Source organism: Gopherus flavomarginatus, chromosome 5 (assembly GCF_025201925.1).
Source record: "Gopherus flavomarginatus isolate rGopFla2 chromosome 5, rGopFla2.mat.asm, whole genome shotgun sequence".
NCBI classification, from domain to species: domain Eukaryota; kingdom Metazoa; phylum Chordata; order Testudines; family Testudinidae; genus Gopherus; species Gopherus flavomarginatus.
The window spans coordinates 13,975,956-13,990,361 of NC_066621.1; the positions used below are offsets into that span (position 1 = coordinate 13,975,956).

The 14,406-nt window shown below is 48.2% G+C and overlaps 1 protein-coding gene across 6 annotated transcripts in view; it reads right to left on the reverse strand.

The window, feature by feature from the left end:
- Positions 1 to 11,295, reverse strand: part of IKBKE (inhibitor of nuclear factor kappa B kinase subunit epsilon) — a 158,721-nt gene extending 147,426 nt beyond the window's left edge. For 5 of the 6 annotated variants that reach the window (XM_050954023.1, XM_050954021.1, XM_050954025.1 and 2 more), the window contains exons 1-3: positions 11,228 to 11,295; positions 3,093 to 3,386; positions 315 to 426 (exon numbers count right to left, since the gene is read on the reverse strand). In XM_050954023.1, coding sequence (XP_050809980.1) covers positions 315 to 401 — 87 coding nt within the window. In that variant the 5' untranslated portion in view covers positions 402 to 426; positions 3,093 to 3,386; positions 11,228 to 11,295. Of the gene's footprint in view, positions 1 to 314; positions 459 to 3,092; positions 3,387 to 11,227 lie in introns of all 6 variants that reach the window. The other variant, XM_050954022.1, reaches the window with a different exon arrangement.
- Positions 11,296 to 14,406: the final 3,111 nt, after the last annotated feature.

Here is a 14,406-nt window from a genome sequence, read left to right on the forward strand (position 1 = left end):
GGATGGGGTGTACATCACTTAGCAATTTGTGGGAGGGTTTGGAAGCATGTCACAAATTGGGAGGTCTTGGCAGCTGGAAGATCAGAGTAGGGCTGGTTGTTGAGAGCGGGTTTGGCCACACGTCACTGAGGTGTGTGTGAGAGCAGCGGGGTTGGACAGACTGGAGGGAAATCGAATTAGGAGCCTATGTGGGTCCATGTACTGCCAGTAAACTCTGCACCTGAGAGAAGCATGTGCACGCTGCAACCGAATCAACTCAGGTTTCCCACCCCCAGGGCATCCCATCCTGTGCTGTCCTCCTGCCCCTCACTCACCTTACTGCGGGCTTTGTAGACGCTGGCTGTAGCCCCTTGGCCCAGCACATCGTCCGTGTTCCAGAGGTAGTTGGGCGTGCTCTGCATTTTCAGTATGAGGCCCGCTCAAGCTCTGAGGTGCAAGGCAGTGGGGAGAAGACAAGTCTGTGAGGAAAAGAGCCGTTTACACACACACACACACACACACACCCGGCAGACAGTAAAGTCAAACCAGCCCCAGTGTGCTTTCACATGCCTCCCTGCTGTTCTAACACTCATTCCACTTCTCCTGCTCCCTGAAATGAGATGTGGGACCAAGCCACACACAGCCTGGACAAGGAGATCCCATCTGTTTCCATAAGAAGCTGATTGTAACACAGCCAGCCACACCTACTACTGCACTGAACCAACACAGCCTCACAGCAGCGGCTTGTCTAAGAAGTCTGATCCCTATGGGCTAAAGCCCAGTTTGCTGCCACTGCAGCTGTCTGAGAATCTCCATCAGACGTCAGCAGAAGAGAGGAGAGTTGACATACGGCCGAGTTCGGATTCTGTCCAGCAGAGGTCAGTGGTGCACAGACAATATCAATCAGCATAACCAGGAACAATCTGTCTCTAGCAGTATAGTATTCAGAGGTTACTGATCCACCTCACCCCACCCATTCTCCTACCTGGGTCCACTGCGCCCCCCTCCCTCCCCAATCTCCAACTCTTCTGCTGTTTCTTGCTAACGTGGAGTCCTTCTGTACATCCCTTAAAAAGCAGCCACCAAGCTCCCTCTGCAAACAACATGAAAGCAGAGCTCAGAAAGGATGGGAGAAGATGGGGTAAGGACGGAGCTGTGAACCTTGTGCAGGGAAACCCAGTCAGAAGCCACTCAGGCTGGTAATGAAACACTGACTGATGCAAGAAAAATACTAAGCATTGAGGGCTGCAAGGTAAGAGAAGCACCTCCCAGCTGCAAGAACAGAAACCTAGAGGATTGCAACACCAGCTTCACTGCCACTGGTTAAAGAGGAAGCACTCAGCTTCCTGCCCAGAGAGCCAAAAAATTCCCAGACTCAGAGCAGTCTCTGCTCAGCATTCAAATCTCACTTACCAGCAGCAGCATCTCAGTACAATGAACCTTCAAGCTCATGTGGTCATTAGAAATGGGCTTGTGTCAAACTCCACAGTGGGATGGCCCAGACTTGAGCAGTGTGTGAGATTGCACTTGGGCAGAGAGAACAGCCTGGGAGACAGCTCAGCATCCAAATTGGGATTCAGATGCAAGTTTTGCACCTGAACCCATCACGACAGAGCTGAACCAAAATTCTATGTCTGTCTAAACACTCCTGAATTTCATATGTCTGCAGTTCTGTCACTTGTGCCCACCTGCAATTGTTCTAAGGATGAATGCACAAGCACACGCTTCTGTTGGCCTTCGACGCTGTCCCCTCACAGGATAATGCCAGCTGAGGTATATTCGGGGATCGACAACTCACTATGAACACCCCACTGGGGAATGGGGCACAGCATGCTTCTTACAAGCAGCCCTCAGGGCTTCACCGGGATACCCATCCAACCCTACTCATCAGATAACTCTCCCCATAGGTGAAAGCCATTGTGCAGAATTGATTGGTAACAAATGGCTGCCATGTTCCACTGCAGAGATGTCTGTACTGCTGTGGCAAGCCAAACTCGCTTCCTCCCACCCCCAAACACCCCATCCATCACACAGTGCTGTCGTCTTCCTGGCAGCTGCCCTTCACTCCCCTCAGTGGCAAAGCCACACACACATAGTTCGCAAAGTGCTTGATGCATCCCCAACCTCCTTGGAATAGCCGGAGTAAGTTATTAGCCAATTCACGTGCACAGCCTGCTTCTCCAAGCTGGAAATTACACCTTCCAGCTCTGTGTTTAGGAGATGTCCAGAGCTGGAGTAGCAAAAATGTTACAAGCCCATGGTAAAGTGAGCTTGCAGAGCTGCATGGAGGACACCTGCAGTCCAGCACCCTCTGGCCTGCGCTCTTCTTGCATGTGCTCTAAAATCCCAGACAAAAATAGATCACAAAACGCAAGACCGGAGATAGGGACCTTATTCAAAGTAAACCAACTTTTTAAAAAACGTGGCTCGCCACAAAGGTCACAAACCCTGTCCCTCGCTCGTGGGAGCTGGCACATAAGCCTGGTGTGTTCCCTGATCTAAATCCACAGGCTCCCTTAGATCCACACCCAGAAAAGAAAATGAGGAAGTGTCTCGGCGAATCCTCAGATCGATACAGAAGTGTTCTCAAGGTATAAGTTGCTAAAAAGAGCTAGTGAGCCGGCTGATGTTCTTGCCAAGATTAACATGGTCTATCAGGTCATGCCAAATGATTTAACCACAATGTATTTTCCTCCCGAACAAGAAAGCCAGTACTGCTCTATTCCAGCATAGAACATGTATTGATCACAGGGATATCACCTCTAGTCTCCCCATCTTTCTCATCCCCCCACCTCAATGCTTCATTTTGCAGCTGTCATCAGCACATGATCCATCTTTCTCTCACTGTTCTGGTCTCACATTATCACATGCATGTGAGGATAACAATGCATTTCAGTATTGTTATTACAACAGAATACCATGCTACAAAAATACACACATACCCTGGCACTACGTGGAATCCTGGCTGCACATCAGGAGTTTCCATACAACACCCTAAGCATAATGCAGTGCAAAGCCAGTGTAGACTCCGAGAGGAACATTCCGTAGCAATTACCTAGCTCTTTACATCTAGAAGACAGACTGTACAAACATAAAAGGAAATTCCCACTCACCTGAAGACAGCAGCTGGCTCAGGAGCAATATATGCAGTGAAAATACTTAAGTGCCCAGGTTAGGAGCCTGGTGTGGGCTTGAAAACAGCCACAAGGACCCTACACAGGCACGGATGGATCGAAGTCCAGGCTGAGACTTGCTTTCTGCTCAGACTTCCTGCTTTCTTTTTCTCTTAAAGGGACACTGCCCAGTTTCTCCCTTGTCGTTTGAACACATTGTGAGCATTGACACGGGACCCCTTTTCACTGAGCTGATGCACATCAACGGAAATCATTGCTTCCTGCTTGGATGGCCTGACAATAAAAGCAAAGAAGGGACCAAATCATGCCCTGCCTGTCAAGCCATTGAAAGGAAGTTCATCTCCAGTGCAGTCTTCTCTCTCCGCCTCACTCAAGTAAAATTATCACAAAAGGTTACACCAGCCTGGTACAAATTCTGCTCCCTGTCCATAACAATTCTAATTACTATCCCATCAGAATCAATGAAAATGGTGGAGGGGGAGAAAAAAATTACCCCCACCCAACCCTAAGGATATTCCTTGCCTTTAGAAGAGAAGCAGAAATGTTGAGGTCTGTATACCCCCCCCCCCCCCCACACACACACAGACACGTGAGGATTAGTCCTGTGCACAGGAACACAGCAGATCTGGGTTCAGTTCCTAACTCTGACACTGACAAATTCTCTGTGACTTCAGGCAAATCACTTCAGTCTCTCTGTGTCTCAGGTTCCTATCTGTAAACTGGAGTAATATTTCCTTTGTATGTCTTCTCTTTCACTTGTAACCTCTGAGGCAGATGCTCTCTCTCTACATGCAAGTACAGCACCTTGCTAGGGCCACCTGGGGGGGGCAAGAGGGGCAATTTGCCCCAGGCCCTGGGCCCCGCAGGGGACCCCATGAGAGTTTTTTGGGGCCCCTGGAGCGGGGTCCTTCACTTGCTCCAGGGGCCCCGGAAAACTCTCACGGGTCCCGGGCCCCCGGAGCTTCTTCCACTCCCTGTCTTCACTGGCGGGGGGTCCTTCTGCTCCAGGGCGGAAGGACTCCCTGCTGCCAAATTACCGCCGAAGCGGAACCCGCCGCCGAAGTGCAGCCGGGTCTTCAGTGGTAATTCGGCGGTGGGAGGCCCTTCCGTTCCGAGACCCTCTGCTGAAGTGCCCTGAAGACCCGCAGCGGGGGCCCCCCACCCCTGAATTACCGCCCAAGACCCAGCTGCACTTCGGTGGCAGGTCCTGCTTCGGCGCTAATTCGCCGGCGGGGGGCCCCTGCCGCAGGTCTTCGGGGCACTTCGGTGGCGGGTCCCGGAACGGAAGGACCCCGCCTCCCCACCGCCGCCGAATTACCGCCGAAGACCCCAGGCCCCCAGAATCCTCTGGGCGTCCCTGCACTTTGCATAAGGGGCCTCTCTCTGGATGATGCTGGAATAAAAACAACACTACAAAGCACATGTGATGTACTGTCACTACAGGACTCAATAGAAATTCAGGTCTTACAATTATGCTTTAAGTCAAAATTGCACCCTGAAGAACACTGTCCTGTCAGTTGCTACAAACATCAGGTGGGCGTTGTATTTTCCCCACTGCCAATCACGTTTATTTTTCCTCAACCAGTCACATTACTTAATACAGATCTGCAGGTCCTACCAAGTTCAGCTAAAGCTCCCAAACTGATTTGGGAGCCAGTTTTAAATTCACTCCACTTCTGAAACCAAATATGCGTGATACACACTGGATGGGCTGCTCTATGTTATTCAATCAAAGCAGACAAAGATCTTGGTCTGTGTACCTGGGGTATTTGGACTGCTACCCATGAAAAAAAAGTTTGCAGTTTGTTTCTGTTCTCGTGACTTTGCTCAGAGACTGTATAAGGGAGCAGTAGTTAACATAAGAAAGATGCTTCTACCAGTAAAATGTCTGAAGGGAAATTCCCACTGCAGTACCCATCAATCTTCTCATGCAGCCCTGCCCGAGGGCATAGTGATATTAACACAACCAGAATACAGTGTTTCCTGCTCACATTCACATGACTATTTAGAACACCCACTTCACGTTTGCAGACTGCTGCTCCTGCATTCAACGTCCAGAAACAGAGCACCTGTTTAGTTGCTAATGCAGGCACTTTAAAATCAAAAGTGTATTTCCAAGCCTCAGAGAGAGCCTTGCAAAGCACCAGAGGGAAACCCTTAGTGTATCGCATGCCATTGTAAATCTGCCACTACCAATATGTAAATACCAGATCTGACGCCCAATCTTGTGCTTTTAACCGCTGGATCAGCTTTCCTTTCCTTTTACTGTCTTGTGGGCTCCCCATAACCACCACACACTTGTCCAAGAGCCCAATTCATGCACAATAGCTTCCTGTATCCTGCTTCCAAAACTACTAATGAACAGACTACCTGAGCTGAACCTGAACACCAAACATGTTCAATGAACAGGGGGCTGACTGTTCCAATGAAAGACACTCAGGCCTGGAAATTCCAGCGGTGATCATGTGAGCCAAGCCCATAGCTCACAAGAGCGACCAAAATCCTCACATTTAAAGTCAGAGCGCTCAAAACCAAGTGTGTTTCGTGTCCTCTGACTTATCTACACTACCTTGAGTTTCACATATGGTTCGGTGGATTTGAACTGAGCGTGCTGATGAGAGAGAGAGGAAGGAAGCAATTACAAAATTTTTTGTAACGGCAAAAACAGTCTATTTTCAGGTCCTGCTACAATTCCCTTTTCTTTTAAAAGCACAGCTCTCCCTAGCCAGACCCAGAAAAGGAACAAATGCCCCTTCAATCAGAGGTAGCTCCAAACTACACCTTCAGGTCTAAAATCCCCCAAACTTTTGACAAGTTACAATTAGATGGTAAGCTGCTCAGGGTACAGACCTCATCTGACACCATGCAGTGCCGAGCACAGCGAGCCTCTGATCCTGTTCAGAGCTTCTGAGCACTACAATAGAACCTTTAACAACCGTTAACATCCAACCATGTTTGGATCATTGAATATCAGGGTTGGAAGGGACCTCAGGAGGTCATCTAGTCCAACTCCCTGCTCAAAGCAGGACCAACCCCAACTAAAATCATCCACTGCTGCTGTTTCACAGGATGGATCCAGTTCCCTTCATGCTCCAGGGAAGTTAAGGACTAGGTCCAAGTTTCTTGTATTTTTGTAGTCACACTGCTTTTTCACCTTTAAAGCTTTTCTTGTGGTTTTTCCACAGTGCAAAATTTACCAACCCCTCCCCACCATTACAGTGCTGCATCCTGCTTCAAATCTGAACCAGATGCTCAATTCCTTCTACTGATCAGAAACAATTGTAAACCTTTCATCAAAAAACAATGAGGAAAAATCATGGAATTATAGAATTGTAGGGCTGGAAGGGGCTTTGAGAAGTCACCAAGTGCAGACCCCTTCACTGAGGCAGGACCAAGTAAAGTTAGACCATCCCTGATAGGTGTTTGTCTAATCTTGTTGTTAAAATCCTATGATGGAACTGCCACAACCTTCCTTGGAAGCCTGTTCCAGAGCTTAACTAGAGAGTTAGAAAGTGTTTCCTAAAAACCAACCTAAATCGGCCTTGCTGCAGATTAAGCATTGAATTACGGCTTGTTCTCCCTTCAGAGGACATGGAGAACAATTTATCACTGTCCTCTTTATAACAGCCCTTAACATATGCCCAACCCTGGGAGAAAGGAGTGAGATAGCATCATGCTGCGGAGCTACTTGCCCCTTGAAGCAGGAATAGACACAGGAAATCAAATTCCAAAACACAGTGAAAGCTTATTCTGGGCAAAGTGAACCTCTCTCTGACAGACCTCAAGGGTCAGGGCCGGCTTTATGACCCATGGGGCCCGATTGGAATACTCCGCAGCGGTCCGGGACTTTGGTGGCACAGGGTCCGCTCTGGGTTTTCCATGGCACCGAAGGATCCCCCGCCGTCAAAATGCCGCTGAAGACCCCCAGACTGGGGCCCTCTTTGGAGCAGGACCTGATTCCAAGGCATCAAGTGAATAGGCTTAAAGCCAGTCCCGTCAAGGGTCCCCCTTTCAAACACAGGCAGCAGTGATACAGTTTAATGGGAAGATGTCAATAGTTTCCCTGAAGCTGAATTGTTACTAAAAAAGAGACTCTCCACAAGGTGGCAGTAGAGATTCAAACAAAGCTGGAGGCAGGAAGGTGGGTGTGTTTACATGCTGCCTTCTCCAGCTCTGGGCCCTAAGGGGCAAGATCAGGCCTGCAGTACCCAGCCACACATGTGCGTGCTCTAAAAGCATCTCTTTCCCAGGACCCGCAGTGCCGATCCACCTCCCAAAGAGGAGCGAGGAGACTGCTGGGTGCTGCACCCACCGCCGCTCCTGGACTGGTCTATTCAGTTCAGTCTGGGCTGCATTCTGTGTCCTTTAACATCACAAGTGCTCTAAGGCCAGAGCCACATCTCTCTGTGTCTATCGCAGTCCTCCCCCCCCCCGCCCCCGCCAGCCCTTGGTGGGGACACCCATGGAGACCAGACATCCAGACCAATGAGGCAGATGAAAATTGACATCCAATGGGACGCTTTGCATGTACTCTTTGGAGGAATTGTACACATAGGAACAAAGTGAGATGCTGCAACCTGCAGAACTCCATTACCCTGAGTAGCCTGCCCTGCAACAGGCCAGATATCTTACTGGATCTGGCATCTTACACTCAGAGCACCCAGAAGGGGACCTCTCAGCAATCAGCCCAAGGTCCTGCCCCACTGGCAGCCGGCACCAATCTGTAAGAGAGACAGCAAAGCTAGACCCTCGCAACTACTAGCCCCCAGGAGCATTCACCTCCTTTGGAACAGCCAACTCCATAACACCATTCAGCCCTCATCAGCGCTTTCCACCCTGAACGTACTCTCCTGACACCCCCGAGGGTTAGCAGTTCCCCTTTTAGAGAGGGGTGAACCGAGGCACAAAGCGGGGACGTGACTTGCCCCAGGTCGTACACTGACTTTCAGCGGCAGAGCTGAAATTAGAATCCTAAAGAGCCTGGATCCCAGGCCTGTGCTCAAGCCACTAAACCATCCCAAGCAAACGGCAAGTGAATCTCAGTGCTAGGTATACATGCCCTCACCCACTCCCAGCTCACCTCCTAGGCTGGGATCCCCAAACACAGCAGATCTCCAGTCACTGTAACCTCCGCTGTAACTCAAAGAAGGGAATCTCACAGAATGGGAAAATGCCCTAGCTCATTTACATTTGTAACTCTGCCATGAGAGGAGAAAGAGCCAGCTTTAACGAGCTATCCTCAGGATAGAGGCCTGGGGCCAGGTTCCAATACCCTCCCATGCGTTGAGTAGTGCTTTATTGTGACAGTGGTCTCAGCCCATTGATTTCACCAGGGCTGCTCACATGGTAAGGTGCTATGCCAGTGGGAAGAAAAGTGGCAGAATCAGGCTCATACAAACAGAAAAGAACCTGCTGAAAGTTATGCATCTCCCTATGGTTCTGAGGGATCACACCCTTTCCAGCCACCTTGCTACAGAAGCTCTTTCTAAATGGGTCTGGAGCCTCCATTACTTAGTCACCTCCTAGCTTCCCAGCTGGGAACATTCCCCCACCTGGCCTTTCACTTGTAACCTTTTACTTGTAATTTACCAATTCATTTATTTTTTCACTAAAAAAAAATCAAACGTGCTTTCGAAGAGGGGAGGAAGGGTTCCAACCCACCAGACACCCAAGCTGCTATAAATGATCTGATTAAAAGGTTTTAAGAGATTACAGCATCTGAGTCCATGTCATCAGACAGCAACAGCTCTAATGGAGAATCAAAAATCATTTTTGTGTATCCGATATGCTCAAAAAAGACGCGTGCTGGGAGCCACCTGAGCCCCCAGAAATCAATGGAGACTAATTGAAGATTCATAAAAATGAAAGGGATGTTCAATTCAATCAGCCTGTTGATTTATTGAAGAGGACGTTAGCAGCAAGGAGCCTGATTCCCTTAAAAGCCCAGGCTCCCCGAGGTGGCGATGAAGCCTGTAGAGAACAGAGAGTTCCCATCCCAGTGCTGCCTCTCTGTGCCTTGGAGGCAAAGTACATCACAGGGGTTCTTCGACAGACAAGGGCGGATCTGCAGGACACCACTACCTCGCTTTGAAGACTAGCAGTTTCCCAAATGGTTACGGGCCTACTCCCACTGACTTCAATGAGGCACGATCAGGCCCTGTGTTATATACAGCCATAACTACAGATGTAGCTACCTGCACAGCCTCGAACAGTGGGTCTCAAACTTTTGTACTGGTGACCCCTTTCACACAGGGGGTTGCATTCAGAGGCTTGCTAATAAATTAAAAAATATATATTTAACACCATTATAAATGCTGGAGGCAAAGCAGGATTTGGGGTGGAGCTGACAGCTCGCGACCCCTCGTGTAATAACCTCGTGACCCCCTGAGGGGTCCTGACCCCCCCAGTTTGAGAACCCCTGGCCTAGAACAATCATTACTGGTATTCTACTAGCACCATGAAGTTTCAAGGGAGATCCCGGCCCTGTTGCACGAGGCACTGTGCATGATCTTGAAGCGTGTCAGCAACGTGGGTAGGGGGCACAGTTTTTAGCACCCATTTTACCCCGGTGTCAATGACAACACAAAGACTCAAGAAAGGAAAAGGACAATCACTCTCCCCCATTGCTGTCAAGTCGACAAAACCAAACTGGGGGGAAAGAAATGACATATGCAAAGAGACTGTAGTCGAGAGTCACCTTAGGGCTACCGGTAATCATAGCGGGGACATTTGCAAAACTGAGTGTGATTTTTATGGGGATGGTATCTCCTGGCATAGAAATGCAGAGTGCTAAGCAGAATCTTGGGAGGCAGAGATGGAAATGACTTGCCAGGGCACCTAGTACATTCTCTGGTGATCAGTGCAAGGCTGTTTCCTACAGTACATTCTCCATCCGAATTATTCTTGGGGATGGAGTATGTGGGGGTGTCCGTGGGGCTAGGCTATCACTGCTGAGCAGCCCTGGGGGAAGAGAGCATAACCTTAAAGAAAGGAAGATAACGATTCCAGGAATCGGATGCTCCAGGGGTCAAAATGGCCCTATAGTAACTTTGGCAGCCCATCCCCTGCTGGCTGTGGTGACAGCACTGCACAGTGGCCCTGTAGTGCTAGACCAGGGGTAGGCAACCTATGGCACGGGTGCCGAAGGCGGCACGCAAGCTGGTTTTCAGCGGCACTCACACTGCCCAGGTCCTGACCACCAGTCCAGGGAGTTCTGCATTTTAATTTAATTTTAAATGAAGCTTCTTAAACATTTTAAAAACCTTATTTACTTTAATATATAACTAAACTATTGTTGTATGTATAGACTTATAGAAAGAGACCTTCTAAAAACTTTAAAATGTATTACTGGCATGAGGAACCTTAAATTAGAGTGAATAAATGAAAACTTGGCACAGCACTTCTGAAAGGTTGCCAACCCGTGCTAGATGCTACGGGGCTGCCCTATTCCAGCCCTGCCCTTGAACGCCCCCTAAACTAGAGCTTGCAGGATGGGCCCTATAAGACAACACAGCTGTGCTACAGCCTGTCCTGGGGGAATTCTCCCCCTCACCAGCCTAGCTATCTTTTACAACTTGGAGCACTGGCCCAGTCCCTCCCTAGCACTCCTTCCCTGCCAGACTTCCTCCTCGCTCCTCGAAGGGTCTCATTTGTTGCTGACCTGCATCAGCAATAGACACCTACCCAATGACCCTGGAATTGGCTGGGCTACACTGGCCAGTGAGTAGAAGGGGTGGAGACAATGCTCCGCCCATTCTCCAACTGCCTGCTCATGGGAGGAGCAGCAGCCAAACCAATAGTCCCACTTACCCCTACAATCCTGGACCCAAATCCAGGTGGCTCCTGGAGGGGTGCCTGCAAGGTCCCTACTCCCTTATGTGAGTGCACAGCCCAAGTCAGAGCCTACCTCACTAAGAGCACATAGCTCTTTCCACAGGCTGGCAGGGCTGGTTGGGGAGATAGGCCTGCTTTGGTTCCAGGCCACAGGGTTTACTATGACAGCAAAAGCATGACAGAACCATGCAGGGAAAGCAAACTGATCAGATGACATCCACCAGGGACACTCCTGAATCAACAAAGACTCAACATAACATTCCTCAGTTAAAGTCTCTTACCAATTAGGTTAAACCAGGCAATATTCTCTTCCATCTTGCTGCAAAGCAGCCCTTGTACTTCTGAGACAAGCCCAGGGTTTCCAGCAATAGTAGAGAAGAAAGTTCTTACCTGTAGAAAAGAGTTTTGAGATACAAAGGAAGCAGATGTCCCAGCATACAATTGTTGCTTTGCTCACTGTGGTGTCCAGTCTGGTTTATGGTGTTTCCATTTAGCCTACTGTGATTTAGACCACTAATCCACTAGAGAAAAATTCCCAATTTCTCAGCTCTCCTGCCCATACATTGGCTGCATTAGAGAGACGTGGCATTGGATGACAACACTAATCTTTGCCATGCCAAGGCGTAGAGCTATTCTTGGCTACCTTGCAGATATAGAAAAATAAAATGGTATCCTGTATCAACAAAACAGATCTCGTTAACCTGTCAGTATATTACTGCTCCTATAACTTTTCTTTTTTGGGGGGTGGGAGGAAGGGGAAGGCTACATTCTGCAATAATTTATCTGTGGTTTGTACCTGTAATGGTTAGATGTTTAGTTACAGAATAAATAGATCAAATTAAAAATCCAACTACTGAAGCTGGAAGCTGTGAATCAAGCTTTAAAAAAAAAAAAGTTGTTACAATGTGTTTGTTTCCAGTTACGGCAAGTTGGAATTTGACAAGACAGAACATTAAATCTCAGAATCCACAGTCTCCTATTCAGGAACTTCCCCCCTCTTTTCCTTATACAGGAATTCTCTCTGTGACTTATAAATAGAAATAGACTTGAGTAGATGTAGGGGGTCCTGCCAGGGTTCAGTGCCATGCTCCTGTCCCAGTAGTTTCAGAAGGAGCCAGTTTCCCTCCTGATGGGAGTTCAGCACGATTGCGTCCATGGCTAGCTGCACCCAGCTGACTTCCAGCACAACACAAAATGGTTTCGTTAAACACCACACCCCTCCCTTCCCCACACCAAACTCTACTGTAACTAACTATTTGGACCCTAACCAAAAAGAGGATGTTTAACCCACAATTACAAAAACCTGGTGGGATTCCACCTTCCCCAACAAAATATTGAAAACATAAGGAACTCCAACTTACAATCCACATGGCCAAACTCTTTCCCCCCAGCGGCAGTTTAAGCCTCCTCCTCCCCATGAAAACTCCAGCAGGATTAAGCATTTTTTAATCAGCCCATTGCAGGAGGAGTTCATGCTCCATCAAATCCTGTTTGTAACAGGACAGGTGTGTCTAATCTAAACTGGATGGGAGCTAAGAAAACATGGAAAATGTTAGCAGCCTGGGTGTCCATTAACAAATAAAATTCAGCCCCTGGAGGGAGGCAGATTTGGATGAATTTCAAGGTTTGAAATTCACCAGCTTTTTGGAACCAAGAAATCTTGGAGGTATTGAATCAACCTTTTCCTGTGGATTCACTGCTGTTTACTGTGCATGTTGTTCTGATTTAGGTACTCAGATTCTATGCTGATAGTTAATCTCCAAAAACCTGTTAGAAGAACCTTACACTCTGTTTTCTAGGAGCAGATATTAAATCAGAGACTTACCAACATGTGGCCCTATTCCCACAGTATTCTTGAATGCCCCCGAAACCTTAATTAAATGTATAGTCAATGCCCTGTGAGCTGTGGAAATACAAGTATCCTCCATGCTACAGCTGGAGAGTCAAGTCAAGGTACAATCAGATAGAATGACCTGCCCAAAGGTCACACTGAATCCATGGTAGAGCTGGGAACTGAGCCTAGAGCTTGCAATTCCAAGTCCATCACCTTAACCACAAGAGCACTCTTCCTCTGTAGACTACCCTAAATGGGGATCTGGTGGAACACTTGTCCTGAGAACCAAGAAGCTTCAGCACATGGGCTGACAATGCATGAAAATACATTAGGACCCAACTTGGTGAGGTGCTGAGCACCTTTAGAGCCCAGTGGCCTGGAGGGGACTGGACTAGATGACCTCTTGAGGTCCCCTCCAGTCCTAGAATTCTATCTTGCAGGATGAGGCCCTTTGTTTCATTGGTTTTAGGCATGCCAAGGGCACTCAGCAGGGGACAGAGCAATGGATTCTGGACAGGAAGTTAGTTTAGAACAGGGGTTAAACTGGGGGTCGTGACCCCCAGGCGGTTGAGAGGTTATTACATGGGGGTCGTGAGCTGTCAGCCTCCACCCCCAACCACCACTTCACCTTCAGTATTTAAATAGTGTTAAATATAAAAAAAATGTATTTTTAGCTGGGGGGGCAGGGGGAGTTGCACTCAGAGACTTGCTGTATGACAGGGGTCACCAACATAAAAATGTTTTGAGAACCACTGGTTTAGAAACAGGGAGGGCATGACCTGACGAGCCTAAGGCAATATTCTGACTGTTTACTCTTATTTCAAATGGAATCCATAAAAAAAAATAAAAAATCAAACCCACATCCACTCAACAGGAGTGAATACCTACAGGGGTATAAACATCATTGAGCACATAGCAATATAATCGTTTTGGGGTCTTTTCAGTCATGCTTTATATCAGAACAACCCGCTGGGGTATATAGAGCCCTGCACAAACGACTATGAAAAATAAATTATAATGTAAAATTAAGAACCCACTTAAAATAAGTAGAGACAAAACACTCCCTTATGCTCCTTTTGCAGCCCCTCCCTGCTGTGAGTGTCCTGCTGACCTTCTTGCCTCCTTCCAGTTAAGTCAATAAGGAAAAAAACAGCCACAGGCAGAGCTTTTGAAAACTGCCAGTGCAGGGCCAGGACACTAGACTATCACTACATACAGCAGAGCTTTCTAGTGGGCTGGATGCAAAACCCACTGAAGTCAACAGATTTCCTGATAAAGTCAATGGGTTTTTGGTTACATTGCTACTGAAATGGACCAGAAAGCTCTGACTTGCTCCAGTGACTTTCACTCTTCGCAGTCAAGCTTCACCGTGCTTGTAATCAAGCTCCACTCCACAGTGATTAGTTTCCACTGTGCTGAACACCTTGGAATGCTGCAGTTGGAAGGGTGGGAAGAGAAGCTACCAATTACTTGGGTGGTTCTATGGAGTGAGGAAAGGGGGGCAGGAAGGCAACCTGGCTCCCACTCTTACCCACAGCTTCTCCCCTCACTGGGAGAGGAGCTAGCCCATTCTTGCAGTGGGAAGTGGAGCTGATCTTTCTACAACTGTTCCCACTGGAATGATGA